We start from the raw sequence: 19,180 nt of genomic DNA, 5'->3' as shown, positions 1-19,180 counted from the left end.
ATCATTGTTTTGCTAGGGCTGAGAAGTTGCTTGCTGAGATGACTGAAACTGGTGGTTATTAAAATTATTCTATTGAAAACCACCATGAGAATTATTATTAAAATTTTGTGGCCTCTGAGGTTGCTCTCTCCACCCAAAATTTGGGTAATTTCTCCACCCCTGATTGTAGGTCTTAGAATAGGGATCATTATTGGGATTTCTAGGAGCACTCCCCATGTAATTGACCTGTTCAGAAGAAGATTAAGCATAATCATAATTTTTATTTTGCATAAAATTACCTGTCATGTCATAAGGGACCTCTTGATGTGCATTCTGAGTGTTGACAGTTGAAACTTGCATTCCACTCAACTGTTGAGTAATTAGATATATTTGCTGAGACAAAAGCTTGTTTTGAACAAGAAGAGCATCAACAGCTTCCACTTCCAAAACGCCTCTCTTCTGAGGAGTCTCAGAATTCACAGGATTCATGTTAGATAAGTATAAATATTGGTTGCTAGCAACCAACTCAATAAGATTAATAGTTTCCTTCGGTGTCTTCTTCATATGTAATGAACCACCTGTAGAATTATCTAAGCACATCTTGGACATTTCACCCAAGCCTTCATAAAAGATATCTAGTTGGGTCTATTTAGAGAACATGTCCGGAGGGCATTGCCTAGTCAGCAACTTGTACCTCTCCCAAGCTTCATAAAGGGTCTCACCATCCTTCTGTCTGAAAGTCTGAACCTCCACCCTAAGCTTAGTCAGCTTCTTTGGTAGAAAAAATTTAGTAAGAAACCCAGTGACAACCTTATCCCAAGTATCCAGACTCTCCTTGGGTTGAGAATCTAGCCACAGCTTTGCTCTGTCCCTCAAGGCAAATGGGAAGAGCATGAGTTTGTACACCTCAAGATTCACCCCATTAGTTTTCACAGTGTCACAAATCTGCAGAAATTTAGAGATAAATTTATTGGGATCTTCCTGAGGGAGTCCATGATACTGACAGTTGTGTTGCACCAAAGTGACTAGCTGTGGCTTCAGCTCAAAGTTATTTGCAGCTATAGGATGCACCACAATGCTTTTTCCATAAAGATCTGCATTAGAAGCAATGTATGAGCCAAGCACTATTCTGGGTTGTTCATTCCCAACTGGATTTGCCATATTGGCATTAGCAGCATTATTTTGATCCATAGTTGACTCTGCATCCTTGTAAAGTCTTGCTTGTTGTAAACGCCGCCTGAAAGTCCTTTCAGGTTCAAGATCAAAGTCTAACAGAGGTTCCTTATCCCTATTCCTACTCATAAACAGATAGAAGACAAGAAAAGATGATATTTTCTACGTCATAGTGCAGAGAATTTCCAGTAAGATAACCTGTGTAAAGAAATAAAATAAAAATACTAAATAATTAACTCTAGGAATTTTTTGAAAATTATAACTAAATTTAAGTAAAGAATTCGAAATATATAAAGAAAAATTAAGTAAAAAATTAAAATAGAATTGACTAGGTAACACCAAACTTAATTTCAGAAATAAAAAAAAAAACAAATACTGCAATATTCGAAAATTAGGGACAAATATAGTTAAAACTAAAGCAGAGGCTATAAAAAAAGTGAAATATCAAAAGAGGAATAAATAATAGAAAAAGAACGAAAGTCTTTTATATATATATATATATATATATATATATATATATTAAAAATAAACAATAAAATAAAAGAAAAAGAAAGAAATAAGAGAGGGGAAAAGCTAATGAAAAAAAAAAGAGAAAAATTAAAGGAACAAGAAGAAATGGAAAATAAAAATTAATAATGCTAAAACAAACCAATTAAAAGAAAAATTATCTAATTTAAGCAATTAAATAACGAGTAGTTGTCAATCACAGTCAATCTTCGAAAATTTGGTTCGAAAATTATAACTACAAACTAACCGGCAAGTGCATCGGGTCGTACCAAGTAGTACCTCAGATGAATGAGGGTCGATCCCACGAAGATTGATAGCAATAATGGTTGATTAATTTACTTAGTTAGACAAGCAGAAAATGATGGTTGAGAGTTTAAAAGTAGTAAACAGTAAATCAGAAAATCAGAATAGCAAGCAGTAAATAAGTTGTGAATAATATATGGAGAAACAGTTAAGACTTCAGAGATATCTATCTTCTGGATTGACTTTTCTTACTAACTATTTTAATCATGTAAGATTTAATTCATGGCAAACTGTATGTGACCAAACCCTAATTCCTTAGACATTTTTAGTCTCCTCTAAAATTTATTAACTGCCAATTTCTTTGTCACTTGATTCCAATTAGAGGGTGAAGTTCAATTCTAGTTTATAGGCCACAGAAATCCTAATTACCCAAATATAAGAGGATTATATGTCACGTATCCCGTTAAGTCCAGATAATTAGACATTTAGGAGAATATGTTTTCAAACTGTTGTTCAAGTAAAGAGCTTTTCCAAGTTATACAAGAACTCAATTAGAACAAGGGTCATACTTTCGTTCCACCCAAATTCATAAGATAAAGAACAAAAATAATTCTTGAAATATAAATCAGTACATGAATTAAAATAGAAAAATAATAGTATCAATCCATACAATAGACAGAGCTCCTAACCTTAACATTGGAGGTTTAGTTACTCATGGTTCAGAGAGAAAAACTAGGATTCGTAAAATCTGTAAATTGTGGAGTGAGGTAGAAGAGAAGAGCCCGAAGGGCTGATTCTTTTCCCTTTTATATCTAATCTTAATTAATGTAAAATATATTTCCTAAAACTAAAATAATATCTTTTCCTAATTATAAATAAAATAAAAGTTTAATTAAAATTAATTAAATACTCATGCAAGCCCTTGGACGTACATGGGGACCACTCTTGCACTTAAGGTCCATGCTGAACTTGAGAATTTCCAAATTCAGCCTGGAGGAGGCAGTGGCTTCTTCTTTGGTTTTCCTTTGAGTCCACGCTGAACTTGGAAGAGCCAAGTTCAGCGTGGAGGAGGCCGTGCGAAATGGAAGAAAAATGTATACTATTATATATCGTTGAAAAGATCTGGAAGTTATCTTTCCAATGCTACTAGAATCACGTCAAGTGGATTTCTGTAGCTCAAGTTATTCCTATTTGATTGCAAGGAGGTTGGGGTTAACAGTATCATTCGCTTTCTTCCTTTTCTGCTACAAAACTTCGTCAAATCCATCCAAATGCTACCTGAAATAAACGGAAATGTACACAACTCAAAGTAGCATCTATAGTGGCTAAAAGATATTTAAATCTTGATTAAACTCAACAATTTGAATGCAAATTCATTTGGAAAAGATAGAGAAGATGCTCAAGCATCAAAGACCCACGCTGAACTTGGAAAATCCCAAGTTCAGCATGGAGAACGACGTCAAAAAAGGGGAGTACATGCGACAAGCAGTAGCGCCGAACTTGCCTTCCTCTAAGTTTAGCGTGGGGGTTAAAAAGAAAAAAAAGGAGTGAACCCACGCCGAACTTGGGCTACACCAAATTCAGCGTGGAGAGAAGAGTTCCATTAAGTGCATCATGGCGCTGAACTTGCCCACCCCCCACGTTCGGCGCCAAATCCCTATTCTTAGCCAAATCCAAACACAATCTCCTATTTACATGATCAAATCCCCATACTATTTGCCCCCACGTCAATCCTGCCATCCCCAGATTCCCATTCTTTTTCCCACCATACCTGTGCTCCCCTCCCAGCATTACAATACACCCCGCTTCCCTTCATCCCTTTCCCATATATATACGTTAACCAAAGCAACACCCCCCATAACAACAACGTACCTATCCCTCCACCTGGTTATATATATATATATATATATATATATATATATATATATATATATATATATATATATGTAGGATCCGTTGGCTATAACTCGACTCAAATAAACTTATAAATTGGAATCTGCTTAAAACTAAATAAGTACGTCCTACATTTAGTAGTAAGTAGAGTACGTGTTTTGCTCTCCTAACCAATTTATCTGATAAAATCAAATAACTACGTGTCAACCTAAATCGGCACAGAAATCTCCGCGAATCACTAAAACACAGTTACCGCATGATCAGCCTTAACACTTAAAAATAGTTACAGATATTCTGATAACCGTTTCAAATACAACTTTATAAATATAAGTGACTCATTAGGTCACAAGTACGTTATTCATTCTGAATAACTTCGTATATCTTCTGCTCTTACTAACTTGAATGTTGGAGTCCCTTTGCAGGTGTCCAACGCCGCTGTCCTTACAAGAAGACGACGTTCTTTCCTCTCACTCCCAAGGAAAACAAGTTCAAGCACTAGCAGAATAGGCTATTCCTCGGAAATATCTTTCACACAGGAACATTTGACGCCCACCGTGGGTCGTATATCTAACCCCACCATCTTCTCTGCCTGATTTTTACCTTCTTTTATAGGATGTAATTAATGGCGGAAGAAAAAAATCCTACAACGCACTATAAATTTCAAATTTTCCGGTAACATTATTTAGCGGTATGCAATTTTAATTACATGCTACACATTTTCGGTTTTCATATTTACATAAAAAATGTTGGCTTTGTAAGATTATATAACTATTTGACCAAATAGCAAAATTAATTTCATTATCTTTGATCAAGAATAAAATTTTATAAAATCTAAACAATTTGAACATGAATAATTTCGTACTTTCAAGATGTTAGTTCAAAAAGACTTCTCTTATATTCTACTCCTTTAGTAATAGGGAATCTTTCAAACTCATTTAGAATTCATATATTATTTGTGAATACAAGTTCTATCTTATTTTTTATTTCTCATTGCTTTACAATCTTTACTCTATTCATAATATTTATTCTTATACTAATTATTCTTTTCCTTCTTATAATAATTTTTAATTAGTTTTCAATAAAGTAGCATAAATGCAAAATTACTTAATTTTTATTAACAATTTTTACTGACACAATGAGATACATTTATTCTCAATTATTTTTATCTATCGCAAATTTCTATTGCTAGTAAGTACTATCCTATTTTTCAATTGCATTTTAATTGCTCGATATTCATATGGTCCTATTTGTGTTGTTCCTTTGGTAATTTCAATTATTTGTTTCTTCAATGTTTGCATTGTCACATTTAACTTCCTTTCTAAATTCAAAATGCCTTGTATATTACCATATCATGAAATGCTGAGGTCAATATAAAAAGACAAATTTAAAATCAACTCAGAGACAGTGATGACCACACCTTAAAGATAATGACTGCAGTTTACATTGCTATTGCTATTGCGGTGATGACAACAAAATTTTTCCGTTCTTGTTTACATTGCTATTGCTAATGATTATTATTTCTTTTTTCTTTTGAAACAACTTTTTGATTGCTCAGTATTTAATTCATGCTATTTTATTTAAGTCTTTTTCTTTTATTTTCTTCAATTATTTTGCTCCCATAATAAAGGGATTCAGTTATAGTTTTAACCGACGAATTCAAAACATGAATTTACAATACAATAAAAAAATTCAAAAATTAAATTGAATGTCAATTGAGAGGCGAATAAGCGCTTAAAATATTCTTTTATTTTCATCTTCAATATGACATGGCCTATTATAAGATATACATTAACCTATTTACTTGAACCATTTTACCTTAATGTATCTTACCATTTCATATAACAACCTTGGACATGTTATATTTAGTTGTATATTATCAATATTATCAATCTATATTTTATTGTTGATTATCAATATTATCAATCTATATTTCATTGTTGATTGACCTTTTTTAAGCATATATGGCATGCTATAGACCATGCAGATTATATTATAATTCGGACAGTTTGCACTTTTCAACGACCACTCGACACCAAAATCAACATACAAAGGCTAGCCTAACAGGTATATCACAACCTAGCTTATAAGACGACAATATGGTGATGTGTTATTTTTATTAATGAAATATCTTTACTCTTTTACTTTCAATTTTTTCTATCATTTTCGTCATTCCTAATTGATATATAAGTATCTCATACATGATAAATTTAGACCGCTCCGCCACGAATCTTCAGAATCATGTACAAATCTTCGGCCAAGATATACTCCCCCATAAAACACATTACCAAGTTACATATCACCAATTCTTTTCATACCAAAACAAACCTACAATTCTGATTGTCAAATTCTAAAAGTAATTTACAAATCCATTGACATAGAATCAACCGCTCAAACTTATCTAAAAGGATATCCAATCCATTATTCAAATTCAGCTCTCCTTACTAATTATAATTTGGTTTTCAAGTAAATCATGACTTTTACTCCTCTATCTTCTGAAGATACTATCCACAAACAAATATCTGTGGCTTAATCAACTAATTAAAACAGAGCTATACTTCAATTTTCAAATGCGCAAGCTACCAAGCTATCTATCAATTCAAACAAACCGACATCTACAAGTCGAACTCATTTCAAACAACCCAACACCTATGAGTCAAAATAATTTCAAGTAAATCGATCTATAAGTTGTACAACTCCAAATATGCTATGCCCAATTCTAAACCGGTTTATTACATTGGTTCACCAATTTTTCAAACAACTCAACAACAACCGACGACATTCATTTGACCTATCAACAATGGTCACTTAGCCTATCTTATATAATTATTTATTGACACTTGCCAAACCAGGTCTATCTTTACCTCTTTTCTCATCAATATTTCCATCAAATGGTATACAGAATAATTATCATGCAAATCATGCTACCTCTGTCAATCTCAATATACTTGCTACCTCTGTCAATCTCACTATACTCAAACATGCAGTAATAGTTATATGTCGGAACAAATCCAATCATATTTTCATCTATAAGTCTGATTCAATCCAAACAATACACTTATACGTCGGAACAACTCCACAAATTTGCATTTATAAGCTGAAATTAGTCAAAATTAAGCCGATGTATACCAAGAACCTTTTTTCAAAAAAATAAATTTTATTTTTCATGCCATTAGATTAAACTTGGGAGCTTATCCTTATTATTTAACCATTATTCTTAATCATTCTTAAATTTTTTTTACCTTACTATTCACCTGCACCAAAATTCCAAGCATGACTATCACTTTTCAACATACAACAAGTTGAGCTTGGGGGCTACTACTATTACTATCACCATTCCAAACTATGATTACAATCACTATTCCGAGGTATATTTACCATTCACCACAAAAACTCATAAGCTCAACCTGTTTAATTGAAAACTTTCACAAGTCAAGCTTGGGGGCTATGATCCGTAGGCTATAACTCGGCTCAAATAAACCTATAAATCAGAATCTGCTTAAAACTAAATAAACACATTCTGCATCAGTAGTACGTGGAGTACGTGTTTTGCTCTCCTACCGACTTATCTGATAAAAATCAAATAACCACATGCCAACCCAAATCGGCACAGAAATCTCTCTGCAAATCTCTCCACACAAACCCCAAGCGAATCACTAAAACACAATTACCGCATGATCAGCCATAACACTTCAAAACAGTTATGGAAATGCTGATAACCGTTTTAAGTACAACTTTATAAATATAAGTGACTCACTAGGTCACAAGTACATTATTCATTCCGAATGACTTCGTATCCGTTTCAAGTACAACTTTATAAATATAAGTGACTCACTAGGTCACAAGTACGTTATTCATTCTGAATAACTTCATATATCTTCTGCTTTTACTAACTTGAGCGTTGGAGTCCCTTTGCAGGTGTCCAACGCCGCCGTCCTTACAAGAAGACGACGTTCCTTTCTCTCACTCCCAAGAAAAGCAAGTTCAAGCACTAGCAAAACAGTCTATTCCTCAGAGATATCTTTCACACACTTTTTCTGTGCCTCCCTGTTTTCAGATTTTCTTTGCTTGAGGACAAGCAAACTTTTAAGTTTGGTATTGTCGCTTCGCTTGTAACTTTTCTGTTTATTTTAATGGCACCAAGGGAGGTGAATTATCTTCACGAAGGAGTACAGCCTGAAGAATGAAATGGCCACTAGGATAACTGAGGTGGTTGAGTTCCTTTCATTCTATATTCCTTCCTATTTTTACTATGTTATGTTCCAGTTTTCTGTTGTTTTGTTTTAGTTATTGTTATTTCAATTCCTAGGTTCTATTTTAGTTTCTGTTTTTATTTTGTTATTTGATTTTAATTCAAAAAGGTGTCTCATGTATCACTCACTGAGCTTGAAATCAAAAAGAAAAGAAAGAAGTGATGTATTGCATGAGAGATGGAGTTATATTGAAGAGTAGTCTTATTTACTTGAATGTGGTGGTGTTTTCTGTAATCCTGAATGCATGACATGAACAATGCATATCTGAATTAAAATCAAAGGATGTTGATGTATAAGGAACAGGAATTTAGAAAACTATTATGACTTCTCTGAAATTAGTGAAAGCTTAATCCTTGAAGCAAAATAAATAGCAAAAGAAAAATAAAAGCAAGGTCCAAGGCTCTGAGCATCAATGACTAAGGAGGTCAGACATGATTAAAAGCTCAAAAAGTTGTTTCCTTAGTCATATGCTTGTGGTGTTCTTGTGTCAAGTGATCCTTGAGACAGAATATCTAGAGTCGAGACCAAATATATTTAGCAGAGTATGCCAAAGGCTTTGAGCACCACTGTCTGGGAGTAACTGAAAGAAAAATCATAACTTAAAGAGAGTTTCACAGTCAAGTGCTTGTGGTATTTTTGTGTCAAGTGAAGCTTGAGACAAGACATTTAAAGTCACGACTAGACTCAAGGTGAAAAGAACCAATTCCTTGAGAATTAAAGGATATCTGCTGTGTTCAAGGATTAAACTGAAGTATAAAGATCAGAGAATTCATAATATAATCCGGATTCTAATTCCAAATGACAGTGACACTACTTTAATTCAAAGGAGAGTGAGATGCCAAAACTGTTCAGAATTACAAGAGATAATCCCCACTTCAAGAATAGACATGAGCATAACTGAACTCTCACTTCTCATGCAAATTCACATCTTAATCATGTACTAATTTTGGTTGCTTGAGGACAAGCAACAATTCAAGTTTGGTGTTGTGATGCGTGAGCATCTTTTCTATCTTTTCCTAGTGAATTTGCATTTGAATTACTATTTTTAATCAAGATTTAACTACTTTTAGCCACTATGAATGCTACTTTGAGTTGTGTGCAATTTCTATTTTTTTCAGGTAGCATTTGGATGGATTTGACGGAGTTTTGTAGCAGAAAAGGAAGAAAGCAAATGATGCTGTCAACCCTGACCTCCTTGAACTCAAACAAAAATAACTTGAGCTACAAGGTCCAATTGACGTGATTTCAGCGGCATTGAAAAGCTAATTTCCATATCTTTCCAACAATATATAATAGTATACCTTTTTCTTCCACTTTGTGCGATCACTCCACTTTGAACTTGAAGAATCAAAAGGGGAATGTGCGTATCAATCCACACTGAACTTGAGAATTTCCAAGTTCAGCGTGGATTCAAAGCTCCAAAGGACACATATTGCTCTCACCCATGCTGAACTTGAGAATTCCCAAGTTCAGCGTGGACCTGAACGAATCCAATGGTCCCCATGCACTCATACAAGGCTGTGCATGTTTAATAAATTTTGATTAATTTTATTTTATTTATAATTAGGAAAATATATTATTTTAGCTTTAGAAAATATATTTTATATTAATTTGGATTAGATATAAAAGGAAAAAGAATCAGCCTTTGGGCTCTTCTCTTCTCTTCAACCTCATTCCGTACTTTACAGTTTTACAAATCCTAGTTTTCTCTCTGAACCACGAGCAACTAAACCTCCATTGTTAAGGTTAGGAGCTCTGTCTATTGTATGGATTGATACTATTATTCTATTTTAATTCATGTACTGATTTATATTTCAAGAATTATTTTCGTTCGTTATCTTATGAATTTGGGTGGAACGGAAGTATGACCCTTGTTCTAATTGAGTTCTTGTATAACTTGGAAAAGTTCTTTACTTGAACAACAACTTGAAAACACATTCTCCTAAATTCTAATTATCTGGACTTAACGGAATACGTGATATATAATTCTTTTATATTTGGGTAATTATGATTTTTTTGGCATATAAACTAGAATTGAACTTCACCATCTAATGGAATTAAGTGACCAAAGAATTGGCAGTTGATGAATTTTAGAGGAGACTAAAAAGGTCTAAGAAATTAGGATTTAGTCACATACAGTTTGCCATGAATTAAATATTGCATGACTAAAATAGTTAGTAAGAAAAGTCAATCCGAAAAATAGATAACTCTAAAGCCTTAACTGTTTCTCCATATATTATTCGCAACTTATTTACTACTTGCTTTCTGATATTCTGAATTTACTGTTAATGCTTTTGAACTCTCTAAACACCATTTTTTACTTGTCTAACTAAGTAAATTAATCAACCATTGTTGCTTAGTCCATCAATCCTCGTGGGATCGACCCTCATTCACTTGAGGTACTACTTGGTACGATCCGGTGCACTTGCCGGTTAGTTTGTGGTTATAAATTTCGGCACCACTAGCCTAACGTGTAGGACACACGGTGGATCTGTTATTCTGTAAAGATACACGAGAGGAAATGGCTACCTTTAGAGGTGGAGCCACCCAAGTATGGACTATTTGATTTGATTTCTGTATGCGAACTCCCTTATTGATTCGCTCATTCATATAAATTATTATTTTCTAAATAAAATTATTTTTATAATAACGTTTATATGATCTCATGTGAATTATAGATGTATTGTCTAGTCACTGAGTTGCAAAACTCATTCTGTTTTTCTAAAAATATTTTTCAAGAATAAATACTTGAATATGTGAGCCCTTCTATTCAAGAATTATGACCTGCAATGGGTATCTGTTTCTTGTTGAGTTGCTAGACGTTGTATGCTCTATATGTCACATGCAGGATTCAACCATTCTTAATTATTTTAATTTTTGTTAAAAATGTATAACTATTTATTTTAGAGTTTGTAAATTATTTAAAATCTTTGTAGCTTTCTTATTTAATTTATATTTGAGTCTGATAGGCTTGCTAGGGAACTGTTTCTCTGAGCACTGGTCATGATTCATTTTGGACCGTGACAATCCAGTTCATGTAAGTTGATAATTTTTTTTTGTAATGTAATTTTGTTAATTTTAACTCATATTAATTTTTTTGTGTTAGCATCATATGATGATATAACATTGTTATTTTAGTATTATTATTATTTTTCTTTGTACTAATTAATATTACTATGTTATTTAAATTTATAATTATTAAATTTAATAAATAATATAAATATTAAACTATTATCGGATAATATTTTTATTTTATCAGTATATTATTATTTTATTTTATATTTGTAAGTAATAAACAAAGAAATAATATAAATATGATCATATAAATTTTTTTGAATATTTTATTATAATGTGATTATTTTTCTCTAGATTTAATAAATAATTTAAATATTAACAAATAAATAATATTATTATTTTTCGAATTTCTATTTTTTTATTTTAATTTTCTGTTGTCACAATATATTTTTATTTTAATTTGTGTTTAGTTAACTTAATGAATATTAATGAATATTTTTATTTATGAAAATAAATAAATAATATCAATATAAAAAAATTGTTCGATTATTTTTTATAATAATTATCAAGGATAATAATATTATTATATTTTATTTTTTTTATTTATGACCATATTTATATTAAATATTATTTAAGCTAGTGAGTGAATAGTATAATATAATATCTTTTATTTTATTTTTTTATTTATGTAAAGTAGTGTAGTTAATAAATAATTATTTGTTATAATCTTCGTTCATTTAAACTAATATGTATATTTAACGGTATATTTTTGTTGGACTAGTCTAATAGAAATTTATGGTCTGTAAACTTGATTTACCAGACACATAAAATCCGATGGTAGAAGACGCCTTACAAGCAACTGAATTCTACCACGTTTCGAGAATTGGGGTGATCAGAGAATTTTACCCTTTACTATCTGTTCTCATGAAAATGTGGAGGTCGGAGACTCACACTTTTGTATTACCGGTGGGTGAGGTTACCATTACATTGGAGGACGTGGCTCATATATTTAGCTTACCATTGATGGAAAGATTATGAGCAGCTGAACAGATAGCAGTTATGACTTCTTGCAGAGCCAGAGCATTGCGATTTTCGGTAGTGAACCCATTGTCAGTAGTTGCTCCAACTCTTAAATAAAGCTGGCATGGGTTCGTCGTATCAAAGACACAGAGTCATCGGACACTTTGGACTTTATTCAAAGATACGTCAGATGCCAGATTTTCTGTTTGCTAGTTCGACCCTATTCGCGATAAGTCGACAACATATACCCACGCGAAGTATCTACCGTTGCTCCGCAATTTTCAGCGGATCCACACCTACAATTGGGGGGCAGCATGTCTCACGCATCTTTACAGAGAACTGTGCCGTGAATCATGGTATGATACTAAGGAGATGGATGACCCTCTTAATCTTTTGTTTGTTTGGACAAGGGAGCGAATACCGTATATTGCGCCCGTTTCAAGACAGTACCATCCAGCGGCTGACGTACTAGTTGTTCGGAGCTAATAGTTCTTATTTTAGTTGTGTATTTTATTGACGATGCATACTAGATTGACGTCACATTTTTAAAATTTTTCAATGTTATATGTTGCAAGTGGAGTCATTCTGCACGATACACATCGTGGTTATCGAAGACCACAGAGATATTTAGGCAAGAAATAGACTACATGGACGAGGTTAATATTTTTGCTTTGTGTGTTAATATCCAACATTAATATTATGTTTCTAATTTTCTAATAATACGGTGAAGTTTGTCTGACGGCCATACGAATGATTAATCATATCCGAGGTGTGTGACACCGTTGCTCCGTTATTATCGTTAGAGTGTGTCAAATGACACCCTACGAACCGAGTGATGTGTCAGTTCGGGTATGCACAACCCACTGCAGAGCTAGCAAAAATCATTCTACCGGAAGAGATTTGCATCACTCTTTACAGAGTGCAACTTCATGACTGGATGGTTTTACATGCGGGATGGATAGAGGAATGGAGCAACCGTCATAACACTCGATTGCGGGATCTGCACCCCCTTCCGACTTGGGACTTTAGACCGTCGGCTGAGTATCGTGATTGGTATGTGGATTTGTTCGGGCATCTGCTGAAATTGTCGAAGTAAGTTCCTCAGCATCCACCTCAAGGACCACCTCAGTATGAAGTGTTTGAATCGTTTTCTTATTATCTCTCATAGAAACTAGAGCACAGTCAGCACAGCCATCATGGCTAATCCAGCGACCACGGCGAGCTCAGCCGTCGCAGCCAACACAGTCAATACAACCAACAGTCTAACACGGCCAGTCCAGCAACCACGGTGAGCCCAGCCGTCGCAGCCGTAACAGTTAGCACAATCAGTACAGCCGTCAGAGTCAGTCTAGCCAGCAGATTTAGCCCACATAGCACATTCAACCTGGATAACAATTGGTTGACTTTTTGTCGATCCCATCCTAGATTCCCGTTGATGGGGATGGGGATGATCATATTCAGTAATGGGTTAACACTGGTGTGGGTTCTGTTCTAGATTTAAGCATTATCCCTTTACCACTAGAGTCTGGTCGACAAGAATCTGCTTTTGATCGCACTTCAGGGCAGGCATCGTGTGATTCCCGACAGAGCGATTTCATCGTTACTCAGATGGTATTCGATACTGCTCGTCTCAATCTACCACCTACTAGGTCGAGCACTTTTGAGTTAAACATGAATGAGCATGAGGTTGTTGAGGAGTACAACCCCGGTGCATTTGCTCCGACAGAGGCAGGTGGGTCGGCCATCGCGGATGTCGGTAATTCAGTTCGGGGTCATCTATATAACCTAAATCCACCTTATAAGTTTACTCCGTCGCGGTTTGGTCAGGACATGATGGACAAAGGACTTAATTGGATGCTTGGAAAGAAGTAAGCAGGGGTTTAGTAATTAAGTTTAATTTTTAATTACTCTTTTGTAAGTTTAATTTATTGAATTTTACTCAACACGCAGACCACATGTTGCATCGCCAACGAATCAGAGTGCGATATGTAAACATCACATTCTCCACGTGCTGAGTCAGCATATTCTTCTCGTGTTGGCAGCATGCCTCCCACGTGTTGAGTCAGGATGCCCCCATGTGTTGAAATTATTTAACTGATACGTTCACTGATTTATGAATATACCAAATACACCTATTTCCATTAAAAACACCAATAATATTTTCATATTATAAAAAATGAGCCGCGAAAAAAGATGGTATAACTGTATAAGATTATACCTTTAAGCCTTCCAGTTCCCTTGCTATGTTGCTTTGTGGACCTCATTATGATGTTCCTTGTACAAGATATAAGTTCCTTGAAAAAGAAAAGTTAATTGTATTCTAGATTCGCAACCCACCTAACATAAATGTTGTAAGCCACATGAAAATGCATTATGTGCTACGGAAAATTAGAGATGCCAAACTCGGTTTGGATCCATTCAAAAAAAAAAAAAAAGAAAAACCCCATCGAATAAATTAATATAAAATATATATGGGCTTTTAAATTAGAGATCCAACCCATTTAAAGGAAGTCTGTCAGACTAAATCATCCCATTTACTTTTTTTGTTTTTTTGGGACTATTTACTTTTTTGTTTGAAAAAATTTTTATTTGGCTAAAATATTAATTTTGACCCCTTTTTTTTTTTATCTTTTTAATAGGTTATTGGATTAAATTTGAGATATTTGAATTGAATTATTAAAATAATTGTTAAAAACTTCAAAAAACTAAAAAAAATATGAAAAAATTAAACTAATTAATTGAGATAATTGTTTATTTTGCAGGTGAATCTGTTTAATACACAAGTTAATTAGGCCGAACTTGTTTTTTTTTATTGAATTAATTAGACAATCCTCAATTTTAGACATCACACACTCGCACACATTTAACCCAAGTGTAACATATTAACAGACAACATATTTAACCATTCAATCAAAGCTTTTAGTTAAACTTGTTAAATATATCATTTTCACGTTTCTATTTTTAAAGCTAAAAACTTGTTCATTTAATATTGTTAAATGGATTAATCCGACAAAATTAACCCATTTTGATAGCTATTTACTATTAAACTAAGCTTATTATTTTATTAACAAGTCTAAAGTATTTAAAATATTCAAAGATGATGCTACAAGTTACCAACAGAAACGAGAATGGTATCTACTAAATAAGTTGACAGTCAAAAAGAGTCAAAAATTGCACCAAACTTATCAAGTATGACTCAATGTTTAAAGTCAGAATTTATGGCTAGAATTTATCACAATTATGTCATCATATGTTGGCATACTTATCAAAATTAGGAATGACTTAATAATTAAAAAAATGAACATATTCAAGTTAATAAATAAATATTATATTTAACTGGATTATTCAAGTGAAGTTCATTAGTAAATCCGGGCTTAAGTTAACTTTCTCCCTATTAAGAGAGTTAGTAGAACAGAGATATCTCTTATTGTTGTAATATTATTCCTCTTTATAGTTTGAGAAAAAAAAATATATTAAGATCACGTTGTATTGTTGTTGAAGTATTTATCTCAGCAGACGATCCTAGGCAAATTAATTGTGGTGTTTCAAACTTGCAACAGCCCTATACAGAATTATGAACACAACAGCAGATTCATTTCCTGCTTTCATCATGTTAATTGCCAGATCGAAGGCATAAAATTGTTGAAGGCATATGTATTCATATATATGAAAGGAAAAATCAATCAAAGAGTAATATTAAGGTTTCATTAAATATATAATCAAACACCTTCCCTAAACTAAAGCCTGCCTCAACTGAAAAGTCCACAAACTCACTGAAATATACATTGACCAAACTTCAAAACTAACTGTCAAACTCATTATGCATCTAGGGTTCTAGCTAAGGGTTCTGACCAAGAAGAGACGGCCTATAAAACACTTGGCTTTGAGCAATCTCAATACGGTCACGCGGATCGTTCATGGTCTCATCTCGCAACGCTTGAAGGATGGCTTGTACTGGAGATTCCCTGAACATCAGATTTCAGCAAACCATAGAAAAAGTTAATTTTAGTTAGTTGGTTGGTTAGTTAGTTCAATTCTTGAAACACTTATTTACCTTGTAATCAGTATTCTATATAACATCTTCAAGATGGGACAAAGCTCCACTGGGGCAACATGCTTGTTTTCTTCTGGATTTAGGACATTTAAGCTGGACTGACTAAGTAGCTCGTAAAATGCTTTAACTGCTGAGATTCCCTATGAAATTTGAAGCAACATAAAATATCATTGATAAGCAGCAAAGTCGAAACTTGAAACGAGCATTATCGAGTGTTGAATGACAAAAATCTAATACCTGAATCATCCCCTTGCCCTTGATGCTGTCGCCCATTTCGAGGCTCAACTCTCCTTTGGCCAACTTTTGTCCATACCAAGCATTACGACCTTTCAACAACGTTACATAGGTATCAGCCAAGAGAGGTCCTGCAAGTTTCTCTGGCTCTTCTGCCAATAGATGAGTGATGAAAATCATCTCCGATGTGCAATGAGCAAAGTAGACCGATTTGCTGGTGGCACTTTCATTTGTCAAAGCAGCTACCATTCCTATCAAATCTTAAACTCATCAATACAAATTACAAGTTTTCAAAACATTAAGAGAGCCTTTCGATGTGATATAACATAAAATAATTCAAAGAACAGGACATGAAAGCACCGAATCCTGAATAACATCTAGTGTGGATCAAATAAAACTAAACTAACCTGCTCCAATGGCGTATACATTCTTTAATCCACCCATAACTTCATGAGTAACAAGGTCACCATTATCCCATACTATAAAATGGGGCTGCCTCAGAAACTTTGCCAATGGTTTCCGCCATTTCTCTGCTCCACATATCCGAGCATTTGCATATTCTTTGTTGTAAATTTCTGAGGCAATGTTAGGTCCTCCCAAATAAAGGATGTTCTCAATGGGGACTCCGGCTGCAAAACATGATAGTTGACAATGAAGTGAGCCATAAAGAGAAGCAACAAAAACATTAAGTATAAATGTTCTGACAACGTTAAATTGAAAACTAAGAAAACAAATTAAGTAGTCCAGGTTGCTCAGAACCATAGTAAAGTGAAGTTAATTCAAGCCCATTAGACCATTACATAATGGAGGTAAAGAAACAAATATAGCCACGTCTTACTTGCTCGATTGATCATAAGAGTCGGAGTTATTATTCGCGGCTCGCTACCTAATTCGGCCTCCACACCCTTTGCCAATGAAATAATGACAGGAACCGTGATCCTCTCTTTCCAGTACTTACTAATCTCTTCAAAAACCTCGCTTGTTTCCGTCGAAGGCAAGCCATTGATCACAATGTCAGCATCCCACACAGCTTCCTGCAAATTGGTGACAACCTTGAGAGGGCAAAGAGGTGTGTCAATCATGTTCAAGCAGAACCCATCTTTCAAGATCTCATCAGCATAAAGAAACCTATCCCCTAACCTCGCCTCGACATATTTCAAATAAGCACACCTCCTAATCAGCCTCCTCAATACATCCTCCCTTGAATTGATAACCTCAAACAAGTGCTGAGCAGTGGCCTTATCAACCATCCTCCCCGGTCTCCTCCATATCCTTATAAGAACTTTTTCCCTTAAGGAACCATAAGCTTCTTGCAACATAGCTGTGAAGACACTACCCCAAGCACCAGCTCCAACACCAACTATTCTCAATGGATCACCATCCACTTTCCCCATAAGCTGACGAAGCTCATCAAGCTTCAATTCCAAACCACCACCATTTACATTATGAAGAGATCCATTTGAATTTGAATTTTCAGTGTGATTCATCTTTGATTGATTCGTATTTGTTCCAAACGACAAAGAAAGAGCACAGGGCTTACAGTATAAATGCCTATGATTGTTGACAACCAAAGATCTAGTATACCCAGAAATTTTGGTGGGAAATCTCATCAAAGCTTGAAGCTTTGTAAGCTAATTATGAACCCCAAGAAACTAAAATCCTCTAAAACATGGAAATTGAAAGTCAATCAAGTATGCCCCAGTACCAATCGCAAACAAAAGGGAAATTAAGGAAAATGATGAAGAGTTACCAAATGGATTTTGAGAATCAGAGGTGAGAGAAGCAGTGAATTACTGAACTAATAATGAGCAATGCAATCCCAATAGATGAAGAGCATTGAATGCTGAGAAAGTGGGCGGCGTGAAGTTGAGTTTGATTCCCCAAAGTGAAGAGAAGTTTGAGACTTTTCTTGGTTGGTTGGAATGTGCATAGACGAAGATAGAAGAGAGTGAGTTGAGTGTGTCTTCCTTCCTTGCTTGCCTTCGTTCTAAATTGAAGCAGCGACAAGTACCAAGTTGTGTTTGTGTTTATGTTGTTGTCTCTGTCGAAAGTAGAGAGTATATGATGAACATTCGTGACACTTCTCTTCATCTGTTCTTAGTTTCTTACTACTTAGTACTTACCGCAACAGTGTTATTAGTAATTTTAAGTTTTTAACCATATTTATTTTTTAGTTTGTATTTTAAATAAAAGTATTGATAAAAAATGGGAATTTATTCTGTTTTTAGTCTACTTTTAAATTAGGTGTTCATTTAGCAAATAATTTTTTTTCAATCATAGAAAGAATTATTAATATAATATTTAAAGGATAATTTTATAAATTCATTTCAATTTTTATAATTCTGACATATTTCAATTTTTTTTAATAAGTAAAAATTTGACTGTGAATACTTATTTAAAAAGCATGGAGAGTAATAAATAAGATGAATTTATTTCTCTCGAACAGATTTTAAAATTTGTTTTTATTATTTAATGGTGTGTGAAATATTCCATTAATTTAATACTAGAAATTATAGTCTCATAAGATTAATTTTTAAAAAGGAGTCTATATGGAGAGGTCAACACTTGAAAAAAAATCTTATAAAATTTTGAACTCTCCTACCTTATCAATACTATATCAATTAGTTTTTGTCGTAATAATTCTTTTATAATTTTATAATTAAGTTAATTGTCGAAATTACTCGATCTTTATTTTCATTTCTGAAAGAATAAATTAATCAAATTAATCTCTAAAAGATAACGAATCTGGTCATATTAGTTATTTGGTCATCTCGTTTACTAAGGTGGTTAACGCTCGCTGACATAGCACGTT

At 33.7% G+C, this 19,180-nt stretch overlaps 1 protein-coding gene and 1 non-coding gene across 3 annotated transcripts; one reads left to right on the top strand and one right to left on the bottom strand.

The window, feature by feature from the left end:
• Positions 1 to 634: 634 nt before the first annotated feature.
• Positions 635 to 741, top strand: LOC112793687 (small nucleolar RNA R71). The gene has a single exon (XR_003198388.1). It is a non-coding gene; the product is annotated as a small nucleolar RNA R71 (small nucleolar RNA).
• Positions 742 to 15,719: 14,978 nt separating this feature from the next.
• LOC112789377 (probable glycerol-3-phosphate dehydrogenase [NAD(+)] 1, cytosolic) lies at positions 15,720 to 18,475 on the bottom strand. 2 transcript variants are annotated; one of them, XM_025831238.2, is made up of 6 exons: positions 18,119 to 18,457; positions 17,207 to 18,030; positions 16,776 to 16,997; positions 16,372 to 16,619; positions 16,135 to 16,274; positions 15,720 to 16,045 (listed from the first exon to the last, which is right to left on the bottom strand). In XM_025831238.2, the coding sequence occupies exons 2-6, from the start codon at positions 17,976 to 17,978 to the stop codon at positions 15,919 to 15,921; spliced, it is 1,509 nt and encodes a 502-aa protein (XP_025687023.1). In that variant the 5' UTR covers positions 17,979 to 18,030; positions 18,119 to 18,457; the 3' UTR covers positions 15,720 to 15,918. The 2 variants fall into 2 exon arrangements, with proteins under 2 accessions (XP_025687023.1, XP_025687022.1); XM_025831237.2 differs by having other exon boundaries at positions 17,207 to 18,475.
• Positions 18,476 to 19,180: the final 705 nt, after the last annotated feature.

This window comes from Arachis hypogaea, chromosome 3 (assembly GCF_003086295.3).
Source record: "Arachis hypogaea cultivar Tifrunner chromosome 3, arahy.Tifrunner.gnm2.J5K5, whole genome shotgun sequence".
Lineage (NCBI taxonomy): Eukaryota > Viridiplantae > Streptophyta > Magnoliopsida > Fabales > Fabaceae > Arachis > Arachis hypogaea.
The sequence above is the reverse complement of the archived record's forward strand: the minus strand, read 5'-3'. Positions and strand labels throughout refer to the sequence as shown.